The sequence below is a fragment of the Aptenodytes patagonicus genome, chromosome 18, assembly GCF_965638725.1.
Source record: "Aptenodytes patagonicus chromosome 18, bAptPat1.pri.cur, whole genome shotgun sequence".
Classification (NCBI taxonomy): domain Eukaryota; kingdom Metazoa; phylum Chordata; class Aves; order Sphenisciformes; family Spheniscidae; genus Aptenodytes; species Aptenodytes patagonicus.
This window is the reverse complement of record NC_134966.1, coordinates 10627756-10653653: the sequence shown is the minus strand read 5'-3', so window position 1 is coordinate 10653653 and position 25898 is coordinate 10627756. Positions and strand designations below refer to the sequence as shown.

General features: G+C 51.3%; 1 protein-coding gene across 5 annotated transcripts in view; it reads left to right on the top strand.

Moving 5' to 3' along the window:
- The window catches only part of KCNT1 (potassium sodium-activated channel subfamily T member 1), a 90311-nt gene that overhangs the window by 1934 nt on the left and 62479 nt on the right, over window positions 1-25898 (top strand). For 4 of the 5 annotated variants that reach the window (XM_076355328.1, XM_076355329.1, XM_076355330.1 and 1 more), the window contains exon 2: window positions 13764-13943. In XM_076355328.1, the coding sequence (XP_076211443.1) occupies window positions 13764-13943 (180 nt within the window). Of the gene's footprint in view, window positions 1-13502; window positions 13563-13763; window positions 13944-25898 lie in introns of those variants that run through there. The other variant, XM_076355331.1, reaches the window with a different exon arrangement.

The window sequence follows — 25898 nt, the reverse complement described above, 5'->3', positions numbered from 1 at the left end:
CTCGGCAGCTTTGTCTGTAGCCACCTGTTTCCCCAGCTCCAGCTCGGAGCAGCCTGGATCTCTAATGTACTATTTCAGCGCTGTTCAGCTGAAGCAGCAGAAAATGATTGTTGTAAACAGACTAAAGAGAAATGTGCAGGAGCAGGCAGAGCAATAAGCACCATCTCCCCCATTAGATGATCCCAGGGGCCCACTGGCTAATCTGCTGTTTGGTGGCCTCTTCTGCAGCTCGGACTGGGGGTGCGCATCCCTTTCAGTGGATGATCACCCACGCTTAACAACCTGCTATCACTCAGCCTCTGCCTGGTACAAGAGTTTCTTCCTCACCTCCTGCGGGTTTTACCTCTGTTCAGTTGGAAGGGCCGTGAAGGCAGCACCCTGCCCGTGTCTGACATGGGGCTTGTGTCTGATGGCTGTGCAGTCCCCAGGGCAGACCAGGGCTCGGGAGTCCTACGCAGGCTCCTCAGCTTGTCTCTGCTCTGTGCTTCCAGGCGTATACTCATAGCTGTAGGTGTGATAGCAGACAAGCAGACCTGTCACCAGAGGTGTGTGCGAAGGATGTGAGAGCCAGAATATATCTGAGCAGCAAAGATGTATAACGTGTTCCATGTACCTTCTGCTGAATGTTCAAGGGGACTTCAGCTGGGCTGGCCCCATTGAAATAAATGGAAGCCTCAATTATCCCCTTGCTTAGCAAATCTAGAGATGGCTTAAAAGCTGTTGAAGAGAAATTCAGTCTTCTCAGTTGCCTGAGTGTGGAGGCATGTGTGTAAATGTCTATCTGCTTTCTCCTGGCCCTCTTTATAAGGGGATAATGGTCCTGAAAGTCCCTTCCAGTCGGGAAGCAAGGGGTTAACTGTAAAAGCACTTGAAATCATGTTTGGAGAGCAAATACACATTTCTGGCACCTAGAGGGTACAAACAGCCTAAATTTTACTTTCCTGCCCCGTGGGAAATCGGTAAATGTTTATACAAGGAGCTAGTCTGTTATTTAGGGGAATACAAGGTTTCCTCCGGCCAGCAGCTCTGCTTCCTCTGCCTTGCCCATGTAAGGGCACTTAAGCAGTGACGGATGAGTGGCCATATGGAAGGACTCATGCAAATATATCCTGCACAAGTAAGGGGGCCTGCGGGAGAAGCAGGGACGTGCGAGAGGAGACTTGGTTTTGCATCCGCTACCTCCCGCTACTATGGCTTATTTAAGAAGAAAAAGGTGAAAGAAGGCGGCATGCACTATGATACCTGGAGGAGCTGTTTATGAAGATCGTGTCTTTGCCTTAGACGTACGTGGCTTTTCTCATGTCTGTTTTTAATGTCTCTTACAGGAGATCTGTCTGTCTGCTAGACTGCACCGCTCTGCTTAGGTTCAGTGCTGCTGTTTATACTTGGAGCAAACAGTAGATGTCCTGTGCCGAGCGGGGTGGGTTTGGGTACCTTGCCATGGATTTGGGAGCAGGACGTGGAGGGAAGGTGGGTCCCAGCTGGAGCGGCTGCTCCCGTGCAAGCGCTTGAGAAGCTGAGGTTGGCGGCTGGAGGGCAGCAACCAGAGAGACCTGTGAGCACCGCTGGCATGGCAGCTCTGGACGTACTTACGGAGTGCCAGCTAGAGAGGGCTTGGCTTGATAGGGGCTGTGCTATGGTGGGGTCTGTCCTCCATCCCACCCGACTGGGCAGCCAGGATAGATCGTACCTTCTGGCCCTAGAAATCACGGCAAGATTTGGAGCAGTGGCAGCAAGGTAGAAAATACCTATAGGCACCTTCTGCTGCTCTGGTCAAAGCCTCTGTTTGAGTCCCAAGCCAGGCGTTTGCCTGCTGTCCTCGCTGAACCCGAGGTGATCGGTGAGTTCCCAGGGCTGTGTTCCCATGAGAGAGCTTGGGAAAGTTGATCTGAATCCATGAAGGATATGAATGCAAAAAAAAAAAAAAAAAAGAAAAAGAAAAAAGCACTGATTTAACTGGATTCTTGTGATTCTCAGTGTGAACACTCTCATCCAGACCCGGGATGGCTCTCCCATGGCTTCTCCTGCTGCACTTCAGGTGTGTCAGGTGGACTGTCTCAGTTTAGCACAAGGATGGTCCCTGCAGCTGAGAGCCTGTTGTTGTCTCTTAAGTTTTCCATTTTCTAGAAATGAATGGGAAGATGCTTCTTTGGCAGAGCTTGCACTGAACCAGACTCTGTAGCTAATGAATAACGAGTTCCTCCAGGCAGGATTACTAGCTTAGACATTTATCAGCTTCCAAAAAGTAAGCCTTGTGGATTGCAACAACTATTGCTCTGGCTGCCCCTGGGGATCTTGGCCTTGCTGTTCCAGGAGAAATTGCAATAGGGAGCCATAAAACTACGGGGCCAAACACCCTGTATTTTCAGAGTGTTTGTGTAGCAGAGATAAGGAATTCTGCTCTTGGTTTCCTCAGCTGATTAGGAAAGGGAAGCATGCGGCTCTGGCAGGAGTCTGAAATTCGGGGCTTGACAGGGCTGTCAGCAGGTGGTGCTGTGAAAACTGCTGCAGGAGAGCACCCGCCAGCACACCTGGGTCAGTTGGAAGAGATTTCGGGAAGCCCCTGCTATTTCGTTGAAGGAAGGACCCCCAACATGCTGAATGTCCTCCTTAGAAACTGCCACTGGGTTCTGGCACGGCCACATATCACCCTTCACTGGAGAACAGCAAAGTCGGTCATTGCCTGTGCTCAAGGCTCTTTCTGCTCTGCAAAAATATTTACAGCATCTATTTGAATCCTCCCAATTCTCCATCAGTGACCTCTTCCTGACCTCCACGCCCGGTTCCCAAGTGCTGCACACAATTTGTTTTGGAGCCCGTTACCGTTTCTCTTGCATCCATGCCAAACTGTGCTGGAGTGTGGAGCATCTCATTCATCCTTCTTATGAATAAAAACAGGCAAAGAGCCGTACTAGGTCTGAACACAGGTGCCTCTGGCCTGGTGTCCTTTGACAGAGGCCGGCGACAGGGACAGAGAGCAGGTACCGAGCAACCCTTCCCAGGGCTGTACTGCTGCAGCCTGTCAGATCGGGATCCTGACCTGGAGGTTGTACCCAGCGGTTGTGTTTAGAAGACGTGGATAGATGCCTCCCCTGGGATTTGCCTGGTCCCTCTTGAACCCACTGGTGCTTTCTGTCTCCGCAAGAGGATGCGACTTCTCTGATGCAGCTGCTGTGTGTGAAAACATGCTGCTTTTCCTTTGAGCCTGCTGCCCTGTGATTTCCCTGGGTTCCTACAGCTCTTGTGATGTGCCTGGTCCCTGGTCGTCCGCTCTGATTTCACCTGCCTTTCACCATGTCTCTTACCAGGCTAAGGACTCCTCCTGATCTATTTAGTCTCTCCATGAACAAAACGATTTTATAACCCCGTCGTTATCGCCGTTGCCCTTCTCTGTGCCGTATCATCTCTGAGGAGGGGGACCAGAATTGTGTGTGGCCCCACGGTGCGTTTAGCTGTAGTATAACAGCCTCTCCTAACGTTTTCGGTTTTTACCACCACTGACAGTCCGCTATTGGCTTTGTTGTATTATCTACAGTGACTTGGGCTCTTTTCTGAGTGCTAATTTGCAGACCTTCTAATGCCTGTGCAGGAAGGTGATTTGCCCCCCTCCCTCCTTTTGGATTAGTTGGCATTTGTTGATGCTAATTTTCGTCTGACATTTTATCATCGGGTCACTCAGTGCTGCACTATCCTCCTGCAACTCTTTACAGTCGGCTTTAGGTTTGACCGTAATGGATAATTTGCAGTCATCACCATCACTTCTGAATTCACAGAATAGCAGAGAGTCTTGTGGGACCCCACAGAAAATGCTTGCTTCAGTGTTCCTCCTCTGTTTGTCTCCTGTCTTCTAATCCGGGAGACATCCCCCCCTTTGTCCCATCGCATCCTGGTCTGGCAGGTGGGTTGACGAGCCTGCCTCTCGGGGTTTATTTCTGTAAGTCTTTGTACCCTTGAACAGTGTGAAAAGACTCTTCCTCCTCCCACGTCTCTCTATTATTTTCTGCTTTCAATAGAAGGGAGTGTTCTGCAGGGGTCTGGAGCGCGGAGAAGTTTCTTCTCCATGCTTCATCCCTAGCTGCTTATAGCAGCTGGGGGCTGTGCAGAAGGGAGAATTTTCCCAGCAGATCATTGGCAAGAATTAGCACTTTCCTGATCTTGCAGCCTTTTTTTTTTTTTTTTTTTTTTTTTGACGTGAGCCTGGAAAACGCTGGGCACTGGCAAATGTGGTAGAGGGTATGACAGCTTGGGGTGAGGGGGAAGTGAGACACCACCAGGATCGTGTGCTGTGGGATACCAGATACACTCCTGTGAATAATGATTCTGGAGAGTAACGAGCTCTGCCTTGAGAGCATCTCCTTGCTCATCCTGGTGAGAGCTGGGAACAGATAGTATTGTCCTGCTTGCAGCCGGTCATCTGCCAAGAGGAAGGTTTTGGCTGGTTCCGAAGGTGGAGTGGGTGACACTGGTCCCAGGTAAGCTCCATGTGGGAGGGGAAGCCCCAGGAAAAAAATGGATTGGGCAACAGCAGGAGGGCAAAGGACTTTTAAGCCTCGCTTTAGCTAGAGGTGAGCTTTTCTGTCCCCCGGGCTGGAGGAAGGAGAGCTGCCGCTGCCTGCGGAAGGGTGCACTGGCAGGAGCGAGACTGTGATGGAGCATTAGGATTTTTGGAGGCCAAGAAGGGTCCCTGTAGGAGAATTATAACTGGCCAAGATCCACTTAGCTTTCTGGCCTTCCTCACGATGCCAGCTGCTGGAGCAGGGACCCGTGGGACAGCCGAGGGGTAAGTCTGGGCGGTGAGCGTAGCTGCACTGGGATAAGCGATACCTAATGGCTGTGAACAGAGGAGTGGCTGAGGTACCTGCTGTAGTGTCAGTAGGAATTATATTCCCCTTTTTAAGCAGGTAATAGTAGAGGGTTGGCTATTGGCTCCAGGAACAGAGCCGGAGGCTGTGACAAGTGAATTGCTCTCTTTTGAGTTTAATAATCTGTTTAGGTTTAAGATCTTTCGTGGTTGGTTGGCATGAATCATGAGCCTGGTGTTATCCCTGTGTGCAACAGCACCCTGTCATTAAAGGCTGGGTGATTTCCCAGGGGAGTCTGGTGTGTACAGCCTCCAAAATCCCCAGTGGGACTGATGGGGCCTCGCAGTGAAGGAACATCAGTGAGGGATCATTTCTTACTTCCAGCAGCGTGTGTCCTTGTTGCTTGATTTCTTGAGCATCGGGGATGATTCTGCTTTTAAATGAACTTGCATGTGGTCCCAGGCTGCCTTGCAAACCCAACACCATGAGAAGGAAAAAAGGGCCGTGTCCTTGCTGGAGAAGGGCTGGGTGCTCTGGGAAACCTGCTCCTCAGGATATAGCTCATACAAGGAAGATATTGTTTAATGGTTTAATCCATAAATAGCCCTGGAGATTGCTGGGTCAGGAATTTCCCAGCAGGGTTAGTGACCTTGGCTCTGCAGGCTGAATGTGTTTTGGATTTGCCCCTCCTTCTGAGGTTATTCACAGCCGAGATGCTGTGGGTGCTCCTGAGCCTGTCCCTGGTGGGAAGGGTCGGGCTGGATGGGTGGCTGCAGGCAGAGCTTGGCCGGAGTGTTGTGCCCGTCCTGTCCTTGGGTGCAGATCGCTGGTGTAAGTGGTTTGCTTCCAGTGGGGAGTCGAGTCTTCACCTCTGGAGGAAGGCGAGCGAGTGAGGTCTTGCTGGTCCTCCTGCGGCGGGAGCCCTCCCGGCTGCAGGAGCAAGACCCTTGGAGACCTCTGCCCAAGGGCGTTGGGATGGGGAGCAGAGATGTGGCCTTAGGAAAGCCCAGGCTGTTCCCTGCGCTAGCCACTGCAAGTGCTTTCTTCAGCTTTTTCTTTTGCTACTACTTAATATTGCCAAGCAAAGAAGAGGAGGTAAGTGCCTTTTCCTTCCAGGAGGCTCTTTGAGAGACGCTGAAGCCTGTTTGCTGCCAGAAGTCAGGGGATGTTTTTCAAATTGCAGCATGTCTGCAATGCACTCTTGCTAAAGGACGGGGGTTTGGGGTTGCTGTGGGTGGCCCTTGGTGCATGCCTTCTCCTGTGCTCCTCATCTCCCTCCCCATCAGCCCTTCCCTGCCGTCTCCAGCCTGTTCTTTGTCCCACACGGTTGCAGCTGCCTCACAAACCTCTGCAAAAGGGAAGGATGGGACATGCAATGCCAAAAGTAAAATAGCAAGGGTTAAACTGGAAACTTGGTGCACATACGGAAAGGGCTCCCAAGGCTGCGGGTGTCCCTTCTGTCACCTCCCCACCGTGGCCCATACCTGTGCCTCTGGCAGAGGAACAGGGAGCGGGAGCGCAGGGGCTGGGGGTGGGCGGTCAAGGAAGGCACTGGGATCAAGTCAGTGCGCGGCTGAACAAGGTGCATGTCAAGAGATGAAACCTGTCCCTGTGCCGCTGTCTCGCTTCACTGGCACGGCAGCCCCAGCCCAGGCTTGAGGAGAGGCAGCTGGTCCCCTCACCCGCCAGGAACCACGTCAAGGGTGTGTAGGGTGTGCTTCCCTTCCCTCCTTTCTCCCGGTGTTCTTTAGGGTTTTGCAGTCACCAGGGACATCAGCGTGACTTGTTTACCATTGCCTCTGTTGGAAACACCCCCAGCACCGCCCGGGCCCTCCCTGCAGGATGCTCTTGCCCCATGAAGCAGGAGGAAGGGGCTGGCTGCGGCTCGCTCCTCCCGGCTCCCTCGCCCTCAGCAGGGACACCGAGGGATAGCTTCACCGGCCTCCCAGCTGTCGGGACTGGAGGAGTCGAGGACTCTGCCTGCCTGTGCCACTCGTGCTCGATGTGCTGCTGTTGGGATCAAAGAAGAGTGAAAAGACTTCTCAGCGGGGCTTTGTCTTCCCTGAGTTTTACCCTGTTGTACAAAGTGTATGTGTGCATCAGGCTAGAAGGGAATGGGGAGACGTGGGGCTGAATTGCTAATACGGGGTTGTCTAATAAGAAAAACGGCTCTGGACCCGGAAGGTACAATTTCTACTTTTATCTTCTAGAAAATAGCATTGCCAGCGGGGGGAAGGCTTGTGGAGCTTTGCACTGACTCACGCTTCCTGTTCATTTTCAACGTGAAATACACAAAATGCTAATTTTTCCGTGAGGCCTGTGGTGCTAAATTGCCTCCGCACGTTGAAAGCGAAGCAGTGGATGGATTTGTCACAGGGCTCAGCAGTTCTGTGGAAGTTTTGAGCAACAGCAGCCCCCGATGTGGACAGTCCAACTGTCCATGGAGGTGCAAATTTGGAGGCAGGAGTTTAATCTGGGAGCCTGAGCGCTTCATATATTGCGTGTGTGTGTGTGTGTGTTTGTGTTCTGCAGCTGTTGTACCAGCAAAGCATGACTTGGGCCAAAGCTGCTCAGAGTATCTGGAAATCGTGACTGGGATGTCATTATGGGCCTGTTCACATCCCTTGGAGCACTTTAAACTCTTTGAATTGAAAAGTATTAAAGCCACGTCCACTGTACAAGTAACAAGAAGCTGACAAAACAATTACATGAAATGGAAGGCAGATGCTTGTGGACAGAGAAGTGTTTGTGAAGTAGAGAAAATGATCTTATTAAAGGAAATAGACCCCTCCTCGGCTCTTTCCCTGATTCCCCTTTTCTATATCAAGCTCGGGGCGTTAGTGTCTGGGGCTGTAGAACAGCTCTCTTTAGCTCTTTTTTCGTACGTGACCACAGAGTCACTTTGCAAGCTCATTAGTTCATCAGTTCATCATTCCTGTCCCCCTGGTTTGATCCGTGGGATGGCCCGCAATAAATGCTCCTTTCACATGGTGGTTCCACGCAAGCTCTGCTCATGCGGCCGGCAGCATTTGTGCTCCTTGTTGATTATCTTTAAGGTTGGGAGTCATTCTGATTGCAGTGACTTATCACTTGGTCATGGGACTTGTGCTTAGAAAATGGAAGAGATGTTTTTAATGTTGTATTTTGGGGGGAAAGAACCCTTCTGCTTGGCCTGTGCGTGTGCTCCTCCCCAGCATCGCCCCTCTCAGAAGGCCATTCAGGCCACACCTTGGCGTAGAAGATCCTCCCGTGGCTCTGGACACATCTCCTGGGTTCCAGGACTGCTGATCTCTATGGTTGACATCAATGAGTCACCGTATGACCTCTGGGGAGGGAGAGGGGATGGTGGGGTAACAATCTGGGGCTCTTCCTCTGACAAGCTGAGACATAACAGACAGCGGTGTTATCTGGTGCTCACAGGGAGATAAGGAACACGCGCTGCTGAGGCGGTGGCAGAGAAAGGGGCTCTGTGCCTGAAATGAGCACCCCAACTCTTCCACAGGGACGTCCCTGCTGGGAAATCCTGTCCTGAAAGCTGCTGAGGTTGGTGTCCGGGGAAGGGCGATGCCGAGCCAGGGTGCGAGGCATGCCTGTCGTGGGACCTAGCCTGCGCGTGTGTTTGCTCACGCGTGTGCAGATCTGCTGCTTTCCTTCCCTGCATGGTCTTTGCCCTCTCCTCCGGCTGAGCTGTGTCGTGCTGCCGTGCCAGCTCGCTGCCCCTCCTTGCCAGGAGAGCGGTGCCAATGCCTGCAGCAGTCGCATGTCACCGGTGCAGGAGGGGAGCGGTGTCTTCCAGCCCGGCTCTGGAGACCGAGCATGCGTCTCCCCACACACTCGGGCCATTAGGAGACCCCACAGGGATGTCACTCAGAAGCAAAAAACAAAAAGAGAGGGGGGAAGAACTGTAACCCGGTAACCATAAGAGCTGTGGGAGGAGAAGCAAATAGAAGATGATTGTATATATTTTAATAAATATAGAAAAAGAAAGGGCAGAATTTCCTGTACGGCTTTGTTCATTGGAGAGGCTCTCGGAGCCTGGCAGCGGCTGAGCTTGCTTTCACCGATGGACCAAGGATGCAGGGCCAGACTCTGCAGCCATGGCTGGTGAAACACCGTGGCAGGGAGGGAGAGGACATGGCAGCGTCCTGGCTGTCCTGGGGCAGCCTGGCTCCAAGAGCCCTTATGAGAAGTGTCCCGTCCCTTGAGTGCAATCTAGCCACTGTTGCCCTACAATGGGTCTGGGCCAGCAAAGAGCAGCTGGAGGCTCCCGCTCCACCAGCGCCTGTTTGCTGCCCACAAGGCTGGGTTTAGCCTAGCCACGGTGGCGGCCAGGCTGGCTTTGCCTCTCTAACAACAGGTTGTGCTGCAGGCCCACGTCTCTGCCAACAGCAAGAGAAAGGTCAGACCCTGCGTCTGACTCTTGCTCCACCGTTGCTCTCAGCCAGGGCTTCCCCTCCTGTCCCGGTAGAGGTGACAGGAGGCACAGCAGCAGCTGGCTGCGGTGTTGCAGTAGGTGCTGGGTACCGAAGCTTGAGGAAAAGTGGCTTTGCCTGGGGAGGGGATGTTGAGATTTCACACAAGGTACTTGCTTTTCTGGCTACACTTCCAGACTCCCTGGACATCCTCCTGGGGAAAGGAGGGAGTTGGGACAGACAGCTGCCGGCAGGACCTCATGCCTCTGGCTCCTTTCACAGCGTGGAGTAGTGGGAGAGGAGGGATTTAGACTGTAGGTTACGCAAGAATTTGCCCCAAATGTAGGTTCAGCTGTTTCTTCTGTTTGCGCACCCTAGCCCCTAGGAGGAGGAGAGGAGGGGCATTCTGGGAGGGTCTTCAATAATTTTTGGTGCCGACAGAGCAGGGGGTGTCACTGAGAGCTTTGGAGCGCCTGACGGTGCCTGGCAGGTTTGGGCAGTTACATCATGGGGGTACCAGAACGTAGGATTATGGGATCTGTTAATGACCCTGGGCGGTTTGGGATTGGTTCGTGATGGGAAGCAGGAGGATGCTCAGTGGTTTCTGTGGTGTGCAGTGAGCAAGGAAGCAGAAGAGGAACTTGGGTTGTGTCCTTCCTCTTCTTTGACATATATAGTAAAAATAATAACAAAAATCCTAAAATACATTGCAACAAGCTCCCAGTCCGTGGAGTTTCCTCTGAGGCAAAGCTGCCTCTTGGGTGCTGGGAAACCGAACAGCCTCTGACGAGCTCCCCAGGGCGCGCGTGTTGCAGAGCCCCCGTGGCCAGGCACAGCCCCAGCCGGCACAGGCAGATGTGTGGGCTGTCACTGGTCTTCTGCCTGCATTTCCAGTCTCAGGGGATGGTGCTGTCAGCAGCGTAGCTTTACTGTGTGCCCCAGGTGGAAATACAGCAAGGGAAGAACGCGATTGCGACCAGCCCACGCATGAGAAAGCTTATTGAAGAAACTCAAGGTTGGTGCAGCTCTGAGGCTCCTGCTGGAGCGTGCTTCAAGGGGCAGCTGTGTTTGCTAAACGGGGATGGTGATTGTGTCTAGCTGCAGTTTAATGGTAGGAGAGATCAACGGGGAGATCTGGTTTGGATCACACTCGGCTTGATCCCAGTTTCCGTGTTCCCAAGAGGCTGAGCAGTAGGGTGTCCCCCTCGCAGCATGCCGATCACTGCCGGGGAGCTGGCCAAGCTGGGGGAGAGACAGTGTCGTAGTGACAAAGTGGAATAGTGTTGAGGTTTCCATATGCTGATTACAGCGTGCATTTTTAGTGGTACATGGTTCTGGAGGAAAGAAGGAAAGAGAAGATAAAAATAAAGCTGCAGTCCTGTATTTAGCTATAAACCACTCTGGGATTTTTTTTTTTTCCCAGTTGTATTTGAAGACTATGCAATAAACAAGCTTGTTCATGAATTTTTTATTTTATACCACTGCTGCTTTGAAGAAGTAGCCAGGTTGCTGTGGCATTTCTATAGCTCAGACTCCCTATGTTTGGGCAGAGAGGAGGGTTGCAAATTCTCTGTGCCGATGTCAGGAGATCTGTGTGCAGTGCAGGAGCACTTTTTTCGAAGACACTGATGTGCAACGTATCTTAAAGTCACTGTGTAATTGATAAAGACATCTTTATCAAATAGGTGCATGCAATATTTGTCTTACTGAGCCTTCATCCGGAATAAACAAATGTGCCATATTTTAAAATTCTGAATGATTTTGAATGCCAGAATAAGAGAGAATGTATTCAAAATGTAGCTGCTACTGCGGATGGGAGAAGAAACTCAGATGCAAATACAGAGCAGAAATTGTGTTTCCAGAGATACTGATATAATTGGATTTTACTACAATTTCTTAACACTAATAAAGGACAGTGGTAAATATTTGCTATGTTTCCTGAATCTGACACATGATCTGAGGCCAAGAGGGATGGATTAATTGGGTTTGAAAAGAATCATGTGGAGTTTAAAAAAAAAACCACACACCCAAAACCCGAAAGACAAGTGTTTGACATTTGAAGAGGATGGTTGTGTGTAGATATGAGCGTCCTTAGCTTCCAGTGGGTGCAGGATAACGGTGGGCCTGCCCGCCTGGACCTCGGGCAGTGGGAGCCGTGGGGAGTGTAAGACAGGGCGGTAGCTCTGTGTAAAGGTGCCCTTTCCACATGGCAGTCGGTGTGTCTGCGGCTGTGCAGCCGTAGCACTCGGCCTTTCCTCTGGGAAAGGAAACAACGTGCTCCTTTAAACAGGCACTTAATAATCAATGGAGATTACTGTGTGTGACAGTCTCCTTCAAACACCATTATAATCGCCCACACTTGGAGTTAGGCACCTGGCTCCCCACTTTAAAGTATGCATTATAATAAGAGAATGGATGATTTTCAATTTTTTTTTTTTTTTCTCCCTGAAAGTCCAGTTTTAGGATGCTGTCCTGACCTCGCAGCAATAAGAAATCTTAGCTGGGCTAGAACTTTGCCGGAGGTGGCCTGGAGAAAGTATGCTTTTGGCATAATTTATCATAGTTAAGCTCTAAGAGGAAAGACTTAATTGTGGCTTTTTTGTGATTAGATTAATGTTAGATCCTCCTTTGCAATGTGAGCTAGAGATGGTCAGCTAACTTCTGTGCTTCTATCAGTCGATCCAGAGGGAGTCCTTGAGTTGACAGGAGTTTAGCTTGATTTCTCTTAAAGACCAAGTTTTAGATCAATGTGTATCATAGAATAACCTCCCTGATGCCCAAGGCCCTGCACAGATGCGTTACTCGGTGCAGAGCCTCGGCTGCAGTGTGCATATGGCAGCTAAAAGGAATTGAAAAGCTCTGGGGGTATAGAATTAAGTGGCAAATGACATCAGTGAAAATCATCTGAAGTGCTGAGAATGAGCTGCGTTGTCTTCTGGGGCTGTGTTCAGCAGAAATTTCACGTGCTGGTTGCTCTTCCAGAAACTTGGGAACAACAGCTGATCAGGACTTTGGAAGCTGCTCAGCTGGGAACTTATTTGCAGGGGTTTGAGTTGTTAAAGGTAGAAGACGGTCTGAGGAGCCGCAGATTACATCTCTGCAGCCAGCAGCAAAAACCCTAGATGTCTGCTTATTGCCAGTTTGGTATTCAGCTGTTTGAAGCTCTTTTGCCTGTATATAGCTTATGCAATATGTACTGGAGGCAAAGCTGTGGGAAGGTGGTAGGAGTGGGTTGGAGAGGCTTTGGGTGAGACCCTCGGCAGTACATCTGACTGGAGCCTTTCGGCTATTTGCTTGCCTCATACTCCGAAGTTACATGTGAGGGACAAAGAATCAGCTTACTGCAGAGGCGCCATGTCTCCTCTTCTAATCTCTCCCTTTCCTTTCCACTTTCTACAAAGGGTCTGTGGAATTGGAGTTACTCTCATGGCACAGATGGATTTCACTGATGAAGCCAGAACCCAAAGGATCAGGACCTGTGATCTTGCCTTGTGTGTCTGTACGCTGCCTTTACAGCATTGAATGGCTTTGTTGCCTTGTGGAGGGAAGTTTCAGCTTGACCCTGATCTGTCACAGTTAGCAGCTCTAGCTGACATGGGGAGCAGTGTAGTACCCCTGTTTTGATTGGTAAATGTGGTTTGAAAAAGGAGAGCAAAGACAAGCTCTTAACCCTCTGAAATGATCGTTTGAGAGCCGGTTGAGTTTCATCCCTTTTCTGTGTGGCAGGGCAGACTGCATGTAGCTGGCCACACGCAGCTCTCCGTCTGAGCAATCACCTTGGGTCTCTCCCAGGCACTGCGATCCCCCCGTCCCTTGATCAGAGACATCAGCACCCCAAGGGATGGGTGTTATATCCTCCCGGCCACGACACTTGGCAGCTGGACAGATGACTGACTCATCAGTGTTCGCGGTTTCTCATTTAATACTGGGGCTGTTCGGATGATTTAAGGGCTGGCAGTCCAGAGAGGAGGTTGTGCTTCTGCTTCCAGCACGGTTGTGGAGCCATCGCCTTGCCTGCCTCCCATCCTTACTTTTCTTTGCGGGGGGAGGCTGGGGGTGGATCTGGGTTTGGTTGTCAGCCGTAGATCTATCTTGCGAGCGGTTTTATTTCCTCCTGGTGATTGGGCTTTTCCATTGGCTCCTCTTGCTCTCTGTTGTTTGCCTGCTGAGGAGCAATGTCCTGTGCACGGCGCTGCCCTGCGCAGCGGGCTGCGGGGCGCTCGGGGGGACCGGGCTCCACGCCGCGCCCACCCCGCCGGCCTCTCGCCTGAAGCCGGCAGAGCCCCTCGCCACCCATGCCCCCGGGGGGAGCGCTCTGCAGGGGGGGCACCGCCGCCTGCCCCGCAATGTAATTGCAGCCGGCGGGCTGCCAGCCTCTCCCGGCGCAGGGGGGCGGCGGGTCGGGGCAGCGCCGGGCGGTGCGTGCCGGGGTGCGGGTTGCGCGGGGCCGGCCCCGGAGGAGGTGCCGGGGCGGGGGCGGGCAGGGCAGGGCAGGACAGGGCAGGCCCCCCCCCCCCCCCCATTGCCGCTGCCCCCTTCTCTCCCGCAGGCTCTCGTCGCCCGGCGGCTGCGGCGGCGGGGACGGCGGCGGGAGCCGCAAGAGTGGGGTCATTCTGGACATCGCCGCCCTGAAGATGACGGAGCTGGAGTCCGAGGTGCTGCCCCTGCCGCCCCGGTACCGCTTCCGCGATCTGCTGCTGGGGGACCAGTCCTTCCAGAGCGACGACAGGTTCGGGGCGTACCGGGGGGGGGGGGGGGGGGGGCACGGGGGTTAGGGGAGGGAGACACGTACCTGGGGACGCACGTTCCCCGGGGATGGGGACACATACCTGGGCCTGGGGACACATGCTTGGGACACCCGCGCACCCCCCCTCCGCGTGGGACACCCGCGGCCGGAGGGGGGGGTGTGTGTGGAGGGAGGGCGCGGAGCTCTCCGCGGTGCTGATCCCCCGCGGGGCGCGGAGCTCTCCGCGGTGCTGACGGCCGGTTCCCCTCGCGGCGGCCTCGGCGGGCGGGGGTGGGTACGGGTCCGCGGCGGCTGGCGGGCGTCGGGCTGCGGGAGGATGCCGGAGTCCGCGGGCACCGGGGTGTGTTGGCAGGAACCGGTGGTCATGCCCGGGCGAGGGGGCACTGGGGTGCGTGTGGGTATGCTGGGGATGGAGGCCGTGGGGATGCGTGTGGGTATGCTGGGGATGGAGGCCGTGGGGATGCGTGTGGGTATGCTGGGGATGGAGGCCGTGGGGATGCGTGTGGGTATGCTGGGGATGGAGGCCGCGGGGATGCGTGTGGGTATGCTGGGGATGGAGGCCGCGGGGGTGCGTGTGGGTATGCTGGGGATGGCGGCCACGGGGATGCGTGTGGGTATGCTGGGGATGGAGGCCGTGGGGATGCGTGTGGGTATGCTGGGGATGGAGGCCGTGGGGATGCGTGTGGGTATGCTGGGGATGGAGGCCGTGGGGATGCGTGTGGGTATGCTGGGGATGGAGGCCGTGGGGATGCGTGTGGGTATGCTGGGGATGGAGGCCGCGGGGATGCGTGTGGGTATGCTGGGGATGGAGGCCGTGGGGATGCGTGTGGGTATGCTGGGGATGGAGGCCGTGGGGATGCGTGTGGGTATGCTGGGGATGGAGGCCGCGGGGGTGCGTGTGGGTATGCTGGGGATGGAGGCCGTGGGGATGCGTGTGGGTATGCTGGGGATGGAGGCCGTGGGGATGCGTGTGGGTATGCTGGGGATGGAGGCCGCGGGGGTGCGTGTGGGTATGCTGGGGATGGAGGCCGCGGGGATGCGTGTGGGTATGCTGGGGATGGAGGCCGTGGGGATGCGTGTGGGTATGCTGGGGATGGAGGCCGCGGGGATGCGTGTGGGTATGCTGGGGATGGAGGCCGCGGGGATGCGTGTGGGTATGCTGGGGATGGAGGCCGCGGGGATGCGTGTGGGTATGCCTCGGACAGTTAGGCAGCAGGATAGTGTGCGTGTTCCAGGGCCGGTGGACGTGCCGGAGCTGCCGGGCGTTGGGAGTTGTGGGTATGCTGGGCCAGCAGACATTGAGATGTGCGGGTATGCTGGGCAGCTTGCTGTGTCTGGGAGTCCCGTCAGGGTTTGTCAAGGAGGAAAAGGGACCACTGTCGGGGAGATGCACGGGTTACAGCTGGTGAGGTGAGGGGCTGGTGAAACTCCCTGTGAAGCCACATGCAAGAGTTTGGGCTGAGCGCATACCTTTATTTAGGAGGTAAGGCTCATCCAGGCTGTTCTCAGAGGCTGTCTTTGCAGCAGGGGGTGCTGATGGGAGCAGAGTAACTCTGAAGAGCTGCTGTGGATGTGGCACAACTCTCCCTTTTTTGGGCTGTCTAGAGAAATGGCCTTTATGGGTTGAGCACCAAGCCTGCTGTTCCTGGCTGGCTGGCAGGGATTTAACACCAGGTTGAGTGAGCTAAAGCAGAAGGAGGAATGTCATGAGTGGCAAGTGAATTCCATAAGCAGAGCAGTTAAATGAAGAGGAACAAAAACAACCCTCCCTTCATCTCATAAAAATCAAGGAGCTACCGTGCTAATGGGGAGTCAGTAAGATCGTCATCTTTTCCCACCAATTAATTGCATGAGGTAAACAGAGAGAGATGTAACTCTTGTTGAAATAAACCCTTCAATCGCTGGTGAATTAGCCTTTGGCTAGCTGCTGTGTATTTGGTACACCTGCATCAAGGCTTTCATGCATCTGGGTTAAAAGGTAATTTCATTTTTTTTTAACGTCTACAAGTGTCATGCAAAAAAAAAAAAGTGAATTTGACTTTGAGAATGTGGAATTTACAAATGTTCTAAATAAGTGTTCCTAACTTTTATAGCTGTGTAAGAATTGCTCTGTCTTGAAAATGAGTCTGTGATCCTCAAGATTTTAAAGCCCAGATTTCCTTAACAGGCACTTAAATATTAATATAGTTTTATGGCATAAGGTGAGAGGTTGATAGGAAATTCCTGCTGCAGAAAATGTCTGGATTTCAGAATGGTTATGATATGGCTCATTTGGATACGTTTGAAGTTGAGAATTTTAATAGTTTTCATATTTAAGTATTTGAATGGATCTGAAATACAGAAGGTGGCAATTGCAGATTGTGTTTTTTCTGCGTTTCACTGGTATACCCCTTAACCTTCATTTTAATCTAGATTTGAGTGTTTCTGATTCAGTATATCCTTTAATTTTAGTGTGGAGATACTCCGGATTATTTTGTTAAATTCAGTAGCCTTGTTTCTCAAGATACCTGTGTTTCACTGGCTTTATGTGCTGCTATCTTTAGTTGTTTGACTTTCCCCTTCATCTAGAAAATACTGAAAACTTCACAGTGTGTTTAGGAATGCAAATCTATGAGCACACATTTGCTATTCACACGTAGTCCTCTTTACTTCACTGGGAGTTGAGGTGAGCCAGTGCCGTAGGCTTTTGGAAATGTTGCTGTTAGGCCTCAGTTTCAGTCCAAGTCGTTAATGATACTGGGACCTTACAGATGAAGCAAGCTCACTGGAGTAATTATGACTGGTAGATTAGTCTGTTCCAAACCAACTGAATAAGCAGCTGATTTAGGCCAGTGGAAGAAAAGCAGAAAGCCTTTTTGGCTTTGCTGTGCTTATAAATCCTAAGCAGCTCAGAGATGTGCTTTGAAGTGCTTTGTTACAGCACTGACAGGAATGTGCTGAGGAAAATTCCCCCATGTAAACAGTATGGGGAACTGTGAACGGTAAAATAGAGCTCATTGGACTTATAGATGTAACACTGAAGGAAAACACCCATAGCACTAAATATCTCATTTATTTAGAAAAGCAACGCTAGAAACATTAGCGTCTCAAATATCTGCTTTTGAAAAACTCCCCTAGAATGGCAGCGTGCTGATGAAAGCGAGGAGGTTTCTGGGGTCAGCAGAAGACTAAAAGGATGGGAGGCCGTAGGGGAATCCGGGTTTCGCTGCTTCTGGGGAATTAGAACCGCTTCTGTTAGAGATGTATTAATCCACCCTCATCTCAGAGGATGCTGAGGAGACACCAACACTGGACTGAGGTAAGAGAATGAGGTAATGCTGGAGCTTGAGGAGATGAGAGCTTGCTGGAGCAAGTAGATAATTAGAGAGCTGTGGTATAGCAGGAGGAGAGAGCATGTCCAGATAACCCATGGAACTGAAAGAACTAATCAGTGAATATGAGGTGGAATAGGTAAAATAGGCTGCTCCTAATTTACCTTTCTTTTTAGAATGCGAAAGGTAAGGACAGTCAGTCTAACTAAGTAGGGCTTACTCTTTGGCAGGTAGACGGATTGACACGAGAATTAAAATAATCCTTTGGATATTGTGTGGAGGATGGTAATAAATCACCCAGGAAGCAAATAGTGAAAGACCGACTAGAAGAGGGATGGGGGAGGTAAATGGATTTGTGCAAGAGAGAGAGAAAAGCCTAATGACAGGCAGATCTGGAGTTGTCAAAGGGAAGTCCTCCTTCCAACACCTTCTTATTCCTCTTTGGAACTCACTGCCGTGAGGCATCTGGAAGGCTTCGGGCTTAGCTGTATTTCAGTGCAGTGCAACTAAATATTGACATTTTTGCAAGGCAGGTCTTTAGGTCATAGAAACAGGATTAACTGTCATTCAGCTCTAAATTTCCAGAGGATACAAACTGCTGTCTCAGGGCATAAATCTGACTGATAGGGACTGGGAGGTAATTTCTCCTTTGGGGAGAGAAGGTTCTCTTTGGGAACCCTTTGGGGAGAGAAGGTTCTCTTTGGGAACCTTGCAGTTGCCTCAGTTGTCTGGCACAAGCCCTGCCTGGTTCAGAAGTTTCTTTCCCTCTTTTTGGAAGGTTCTGTCAATGTCAGTACCGGGAGAAAAAGAGATCTGTTCTGCTCTCTTATGGCAGTATTGCATTTCTTATCTCACTGATGTTTTGTTGTCGTGAAAGTATTCAGAGCCACTGGAATATAACAGTAAAGGCAGAGTTTGTGATGTTGAGCCTGTAACAAAAAGAAGGTGGAGAACCGGGGGCACGAATACCGCTTGTGCCTGGCTGCCCTTTCACATGCTTGGCACATGGCTCCTCCGGTCATGGGAATCCTCTGTGCAGTGGTACCTGTGTGCGTAGGAGCAAGGCCGAGGGGTGCTGGTGGAAGGGAGAAGGAGCCGAATGCAGCATCCCACCGGTGCTGCAAATCTGGGCTCTGTAAGGAAGGCTGCTGTTCTAAAGTGGTACTGGTATTTGCTGATTAAAGGCAGCTGAGAAAGCACACCTGCTGAATTGATAAATATTGTTTTATACCACAAGCTGTGGCATCCCTTTGATCCTTGCTGTCCTGACTACGGCAGTTTTTGATCTCCTGCATTCTCTTTTCTTGGACAGTGCTGACAACTGGGTTGGGGCATGTATAAAAAAAGCCTATAAATAAAATTAAACTGTATTTCAGAGAAGTGCCATTAGGAGCTTATTTGTTGCCTAATTTAAATAGTCTGAACACTTTCCAGAAAATTGCCGTCAGAAGCCACAGTCCTATTTAGAGTAGCAAGAAGTAATGGATGTCACTTTGATTAAGTGCATTTTTCTGAGGCTAATTATCAGCAAAGAATCATTTTGATGGATGAGGTTGTTTGGAAAAGCTGCTTGTGCAGAAGAATTCAGCAACATCTCTATAAAAATTTTAACACCTCCTGTTTCAAATAAAAGATTTTTCAGATGTTGCGTAACGAAGAAAAGAGAGGCTTTTAACAACTGGGGCAAACTCTTTTAAGTTTCTGCTTCCAGGTTAGATAGATTTTGAAAACTTCTTTGTCTGTTAACTGACATCTGGTCTTTGTCTCTTGAATTTGTCACTGAGTGGTGGCTATAAATCATAGGTTGGATTATACTTGGCACAAGCAAACCATAGCGCTGAAATATCAGGCTTGTAGGATCTTATCCTTGCACTTTTCATGCTAACATGCCCCAAGTGTTCCTCATCAAATGCATCATTACATTAACGGATCTGAGCATTTTTGTGTCCCTGTGTCAGCTTTCTTGAATATGTCCGCGGCTGAATCCCCACTTCACTGCCATTTGATTTAATGGACAGTTTTTCTCATTTTATTTGGAAGATGCAGATGCTGATTGGAAAATTCCAGTTTGTATCCAGACGTTAGAGACATTTATTTCTGTGACGGTGAGGTAATGGCCAATATTTTAGGTTCTGGACTGCAATGGCTGTTCAGGCTGTACCATCTGCACTTGTGAAGGTTTGTACCTGGATTTAGGAGATCCAGCTCTGATGCCTGTGTGCCACAAAATTCCTCTGGCGAAGGCTCTTCGTCTCCCAGCAGTCTGATCCCTTACTTGTGAAAGCAGGATGAAGGTATTTGTTGTCTAATATCCATTCCCTCAGTAAGAGTGTTAAGACCCAGTCTCCCACCAGCCCTGCGTGCAGAATCTCTCAAGGGGTGACTCAGTCTCAGTTGCGATGCCTGAGCCCAGCTCCAAACCAAGTAATAAATAACACTGGTGAAGATGGTGGGATCCGAAGCAGAAACTTAGGAGTGCCGGTGCGACCACTTGAATTGAATTGCTTCTCCTCTGCTTTTGCCACCTGGCAAAGCAAAATCAAAACATTTATTAATTGGATTAGGCTGTTTTCCTGAGTCAACGATTTGTCAGAAAGTTTCTGTCTGACAGTACGCAAGCAAGCGTCTACTCCTGAAAGCTCAGCCAGGATGCGGCAGTAGCCCTGCTCCCGGTTGGAGCGATTGCTGCTCCGCGTGGGCTCCTGCTCCTGAGCCAGGCAGCACGGCGAGTCGGGCAGGTGACACGTACTGCTGTAGCTCTTTCCAAAGTAGATGCCTACAGCTCTGCTGTGTCAGCCAAGGCTGTGGACGAGACCGAATTCAGTCCCCAGCTGCCATCGAAGTTGTTGGAGAAGCTGCCGGCCAGGAGCGCCAGAGATTATGGGGGCAGACTGGATGCACTGCACTCCTCCGACGGGGCTTATTCCTGCTCTCTGAATGAGTGGGCAGGGGCATCCCGGGACACCAGTCATCCGGCACGGCTCTTCTGAAGCACGGTGTCTTAGGTCCAGACTAGCAGAGCTTATGGCAGTGTAGGGAAAACGCACCTGGGGCAGGGTGTCGGCGTACTTCAATCTGCTGCCAGTCCCATTCACCACCTTGCATGGAAGAGTGGCCAAGAAGTCTGCAGTCCTGGGCGGCCGGGTCCTCCCCAGCGAGGGTGGCTGCAGCAGGTCCTCTCCCTTAACAGAGGCAAAATCATCGTGTATCGCCACTGCGTTCCTCAGCTCGGCTCCAGATGGGATACGCGGGGCTGAAGAGCATGTTGGGACAGCTTTATAAAAAGGGCATGGGTTTTCTTGTGTTTGTAGATTTTTTCTTTTCATGGTACATAACAGTCTTAATTGCGGTTTGCTTTTTCGGTTGTTCTGAGAGGCTGCAGTGATGATTACTAACGTGGTGTCTTAACTGAAGTGCTGTTCGGAGTTTTTTAAACTGATATTTCCTTGTAGCTATTGGTGTGCCTTTGAGCATTCATCTGAAGGCAGGAACCCCTGGACATCAGCAGGAATATTAGAAAAGTTATGAAAGTAATAGAGTAAGAGAAGAAATGCACTGCTCTTATAATTATATCTATTATTTTATAAAAAAAAAGTCATTACTCTTTTCAGGGATATTGCCTTTACTGTCAGTAACGGACCCTTGCTAGTAATAAAAGTAAGTGCATGTAGCAGTCTGGTGGAATGAGTGGAAGCATCCCTGGAGTGCTGCAGTACGTACAGCTGTGCCCTGATCAAAAGGAAGAACAACATTGATTTTCAGTTATTTAGCGCAATTTAACACTATGGGCTCAAATTTCCATCCCTCCCTGGTGTATTTTCTCGGTTTATTTATTTTTTCACTTTGGTTTCTATTCGATTTAAAGGGAGGATGGGCTTGAAAGGGAAAAACGTAGCGTTTCGAGTTACCTGAGAGTACCTGTCCGAGTGAAGGGGAAAGCGTGAGCAAGGGTGGCAGAGGGCCACGTCCCTGCTGAGAGCGGCGGGTGTCGTCCCAGCAGGGACTTACGCCAGCTGAGGATCTGTTTTTTTGGCTCATGTTGTGTGCAAGTGCAAAGGGGAAGGGCAGGGCCATGGGGAGGAGCAACAGCGAGCGCTCGGTCTCCAGGCGCTCTGCGAGGTGGACATGCTGTCAGGGGGGCACCTGGGTGGCTGACATCGCCCTTACTGGAGGAAAATTAAACACATATTGGCAAAATGAGCATTTTTTTACTCCCCTCGACCAATTGTACAGGACATGCAGAAAGTCGTAACTGAAAAGTTTCCTGCAGTGAAACTGAAGAAATGGAGTGCAGGGTGGCATGAAAAATGTTGGAGTCGTGGGTCCTACCATGGTTAACTAGGGCAAATCTCCTTCCACATGTTCTTGGCGTGAGACTGAAGCCCGGTAGGGACATCGCCGGTTGTTCCAGCTGCGCACGGGCCCGGTGCACCTTTCTGCCTGGGGCTTCTTGGAGCTTCTGTGCTCAGATGGACAGCTGCTTAAACTTGCCAGTAAAGAGCAGAGAACAGAAATCACATGTGAGGCAGTGGAAGAAGCTTCGTTGCATGTAAGATCTTGGCACAGATCTAAAAGGGACATGGGTCCCTTTTGCACCAGGGAAGTGTCATGAATGTGAGTCTGTGTCCACAGATCTGGTGAAGAAATGATGATATTTGCCATCGCAGCAAAACCCTGTGTCTGCAGAAATCAATGGGAGTGTTGCCGTTGGCTTGGGTGAGGGTGGAAAGTCAGGCTGAGACCGAAGCCGTCACCGCTGCCGTAGTGACAGTATGAGAAGCAACTTGGCAGCTGTAGATGTAATTGCAGAGAATGCATTGAATGTTTCTGCTATGTTTTCCCCACCGCTTTATCTTGTCACGGTTGCATCTTTGTTCCCAAGGGAAATAATTTATTGCCATTCTGAAGGTGGTGCTCATTCCTTTTCCTCTGCACAACCTGTTCGGTGACTGACTGCGTGTAGGGAGCGTCGGAGCTCAGGCATCCCCCGCTCACTGCCTCGGGGGAGACGGGGGCTTGACTCCTGCCGCACCATCGCTGCCTTCTGCAGCCAGCCCTGTCCTGATGCCGGCCCTGCTTGGGCGTGAGCTGCTTTCTCATAGACCCCTGTGTGGTCATGGTAAAAGAGATCGCAAGCAGAGCCTAAATAAATTGGTTAGTAAATCCCCCCCATACGTTCTCCCGTAAGGCATAACATCTCAGAGACTTCATTTTGTGGTAGACTATGCAGCAGAGGGATTTAGAGAGGAATAAAAGGCCTGAAATTTGAATCAAAACATCTCTGTTCCTGAGAAATTCCACCAATAGAGAGGATTAATTCTTTATTGTCTACTATTTTCGGCTCTGCTTATCGAGAGACGTGAACACATTGCCTGCTGAAGCCCTGCAGCTAGTGCAGATTTCCTTGCCATGCTGCATTTGCCTCGGCTCCACTGGCACTTGCTTGGATCCGTAGCAAAGATGTAGGTATTAATTTGCAAAGAAAATTCCTCATATTCCTCCTGACTGACAGCTCAGTGAATGGGTCGTACAGGCACTGTACAAATCTCTTGCCAGGTACCTACGGAACTGTGCTGGCCACAGTTTGCCCGCCAAGGGTTGGCAGTGCAGGCTGCTGGGCAGTGCAAAGCTAAGCAGCACCGGCCTCCAAGTCCCTGAATCTGGAGACTTCTTCTGTTATCAGTCTATTAATTTGCTGCATTGCTGCAATAAAAATAATTTTATCTTCCATTCTTTCTTATCTTTCAGAGAGTTCAGAGTTTAGATTACATTGCTACATCACACTTTGTATGAAATGATAATGTTGGATTTCATCTGCCATCGTGACCTTATTTCCTTTCTTTGTGGAGCACTTAGTTGCCGTTTTAGCAAATTCACGGCTGGCTGTTTTACTGCAGGGAGACGATCAAAGTCCAACCCGCTGGAGAACGCAGGTCCTTGGGGGTGAAGGTCTGTGGGGAGGCGGCAGCCTCTGCTCTCCTGTCCTGTCCCCGCAAGCTCATTGTGGCTGTCTTAAAATCTCCCCTGCATAGCCAGAGGGCTGGGAGGAGGTTTCCAGGGTTGTGGGTCCCCTGGGTAGGCTTCAGCATCGCCCCTTCAATTATTCCAGACAACAAATAATTGATGATGAAGGAGTTTGTGGCGATAGAGTTGAAATACAGGGCTTAAGTCTTGGTGGGACAGATAGGTTGTGGACATTAGCATGTTACTAGCAGATTAAAGTAAAAAAAAAGGCATGTTTTCCAAACCTCTCAAACTCAGAAAACTTGTCCTTTCAAGCAGGAAGCCTGTAGTAGAGGGTGAAGCAATGCTTTGCAACAGTTGTGTTAACTTGCAAGCATTTTAAAGAGTTATTTTCTGTTCTAAAACTACATCAGACATTTGTTGCAGGGGGCAGGTGTGCCCTGCAAGGGCCATCCACAGCTTTCTGGAAGAACTCCAGGAGCTTTGAGTCAGCTTTGCCTTGTTGGACTTGCGCCGGGGCCACAATTGCATGGTCTTGCTTATGTCTTCTTCCTAAAGATAGACCATCTGGTTCTCTTCCGATCATCTTCCTTCAAGAGATGGTCTGGGGCCGTGCTGTTTGCTGACAGTCAAACAGGACATAGAAGCGGTGTGTGGTGCGTGGAAGCTGTAAAGCGAAGTCTGCAGACGGGCGAAACACATCGGGATCGTGACACCCTCCAAAGCAATCGCTCTGTGGTCAGTTCCAACGTGCTGGGCGCAAGCCCTCTATTTCAGGGACGAAAGCTTCTGCAGTCAGATGGTATTTGCTGCGTGCGAGGGTACCTGTACAGAGGCGTGTTTTCCCCTGTGTTTTTCTATGATATTTTCCACATTGAATAGGATCCCTCTTGCAATGGAGAGGGCGCAGCTTGCTCACGCTCTCTCCAATCCGATGCCATCATTGTTTTTCCCTGCCTGCTGCAAAAAGCAGCAGTTGTGTGGGTGTACATATATGCGTAGCAAGATGTACAAGTAGCCACGGCCGCAGCCTTCGAGAGTTCAGAGCCAGGCCAGGACGTGGGCGCAGCCGGAGGGAAGGAAGGAAGGAAGGAGGAATTGTGCTGAAGGCCGAGGCTAACGGCATACGCTGAGCGAGCCCATTGCCCGGGGGGTGGGTAGCTCGTGGGGTCAGCTGGGTAATGTAAATAGTGAAATGGCAACGCATTAAATGGGTGAGATAAGTGATTTGCTTCAAGGGCAGAAGACTGAAGTGTGGTGAGAGAGGGGGATGCGTGCAGCGAGGCGTCGCCTCGGTGAAGCCGAGAGGTTCATTCACCTCTTCCCTTTGTAGAGTTACTGTTCTGATGTGTTAAAGTCTTGCCTGATGCGAGCTAAAAAACAGCGTGAGGGTTGGTCTTGTGCCTGAACGGGTTGGTTCAGCAATAACCTACTTTTGCTCAGTGTGCAACTGCTACTTGCAAAGTTGGGCACTAGTGAGGTGCTGGCTGCCTCGCGGCGGCGTGCCGCTGTGCCGCTGTGCCGCCGTGCGCCTCGGCACGCTCCGGCGGGCTGGAACCGAAGCTCCCCTGGCTCCCTGGTGTTGGAGCCGCTCCCAGCTGTGGTGTGAGGAGCAGTGTTGAGCCCTCGCCTCTTCCCTCGGGGAGCAGAGCAGCGGAGCAGCCTTCCACCGCCCGGGGAGGGGTTTGTGCCCCCGGACAGGGTGTTGGGTGTTGCAAGGAACCGATGGAGAAGAGTGCAGGTGTTTGCTGTGGCCAATGCAAACCTCCTTCTGTTGCTTGGGGGTGTCCATCTCGGAGACGAGCTGCTTTCTCACCCGCGTGGCATCGCTCCCCTGACCTGCGTGGGGCTGCCCAGTGTCTGACCCTCGCTCTGTGCCCCGCCGCGGCCGGTTTACTGAGCCAGATTTCATGTCTACTGTTGTCAACAGTTTCTTTGTCACAGATGATTTTTGCGGCTGCTCTTTCATAATACTGTGGTAGAGCCCTCTTGAGGACAACACAAACATGACTCCTAGCCAACAAAACTCCCCACACCCAGGGCAAAATTGTGATTTTATTATTCTCTTCAGGTCTCCTCGCTGTCACCTGTCTTCTAGCTTTTGGTTGTAGCTTTGCATAAAGCTGACTGGTGTGGTGTGTTTGCATGTGAGATGCTGGATACGCTCTCTGTGGGGTGCAGGGGGGCAGGGAGGGGGTACGTCCGTGTCTTCTGTCTGGGCAGCAGTCCTTGTGCTCCCCCTGCGACAGCAGCTTAGCCGAGGCTGGAGGCTGAGATCCTCCACCCAGCCTGATCCTGCCTGGGGACATGCGAGGGTCCTGAGGAAGGTGCTGTCATCCTCCTGTCTGCAGGTCCTGAAACTCTTGGAGTTAATCGTGGGTCTGCAGGTTGTATCCCCCCTTCCTCGTGTGCTGCTTGCTCTTCTTCACACACTGGATATGTCCTGCTCCTGGTTTGCAGAGGGCTGTGACGAGTTCCTCGCTCCGGGCTGGGGCTTGTTGCTCTCCTGCAACACTGGGAATGGACACGAATACTGTGTGTTTGTCAGCCTCCGCTACCTGGTACAACAGCAGGATTTTTAAAAGAGGTTTCATTTTAAGGTCAGGCGAAACCCACCGCATCTTCTGTGATTGATCTGCGATTGAGATCTGCTGGATTTTGT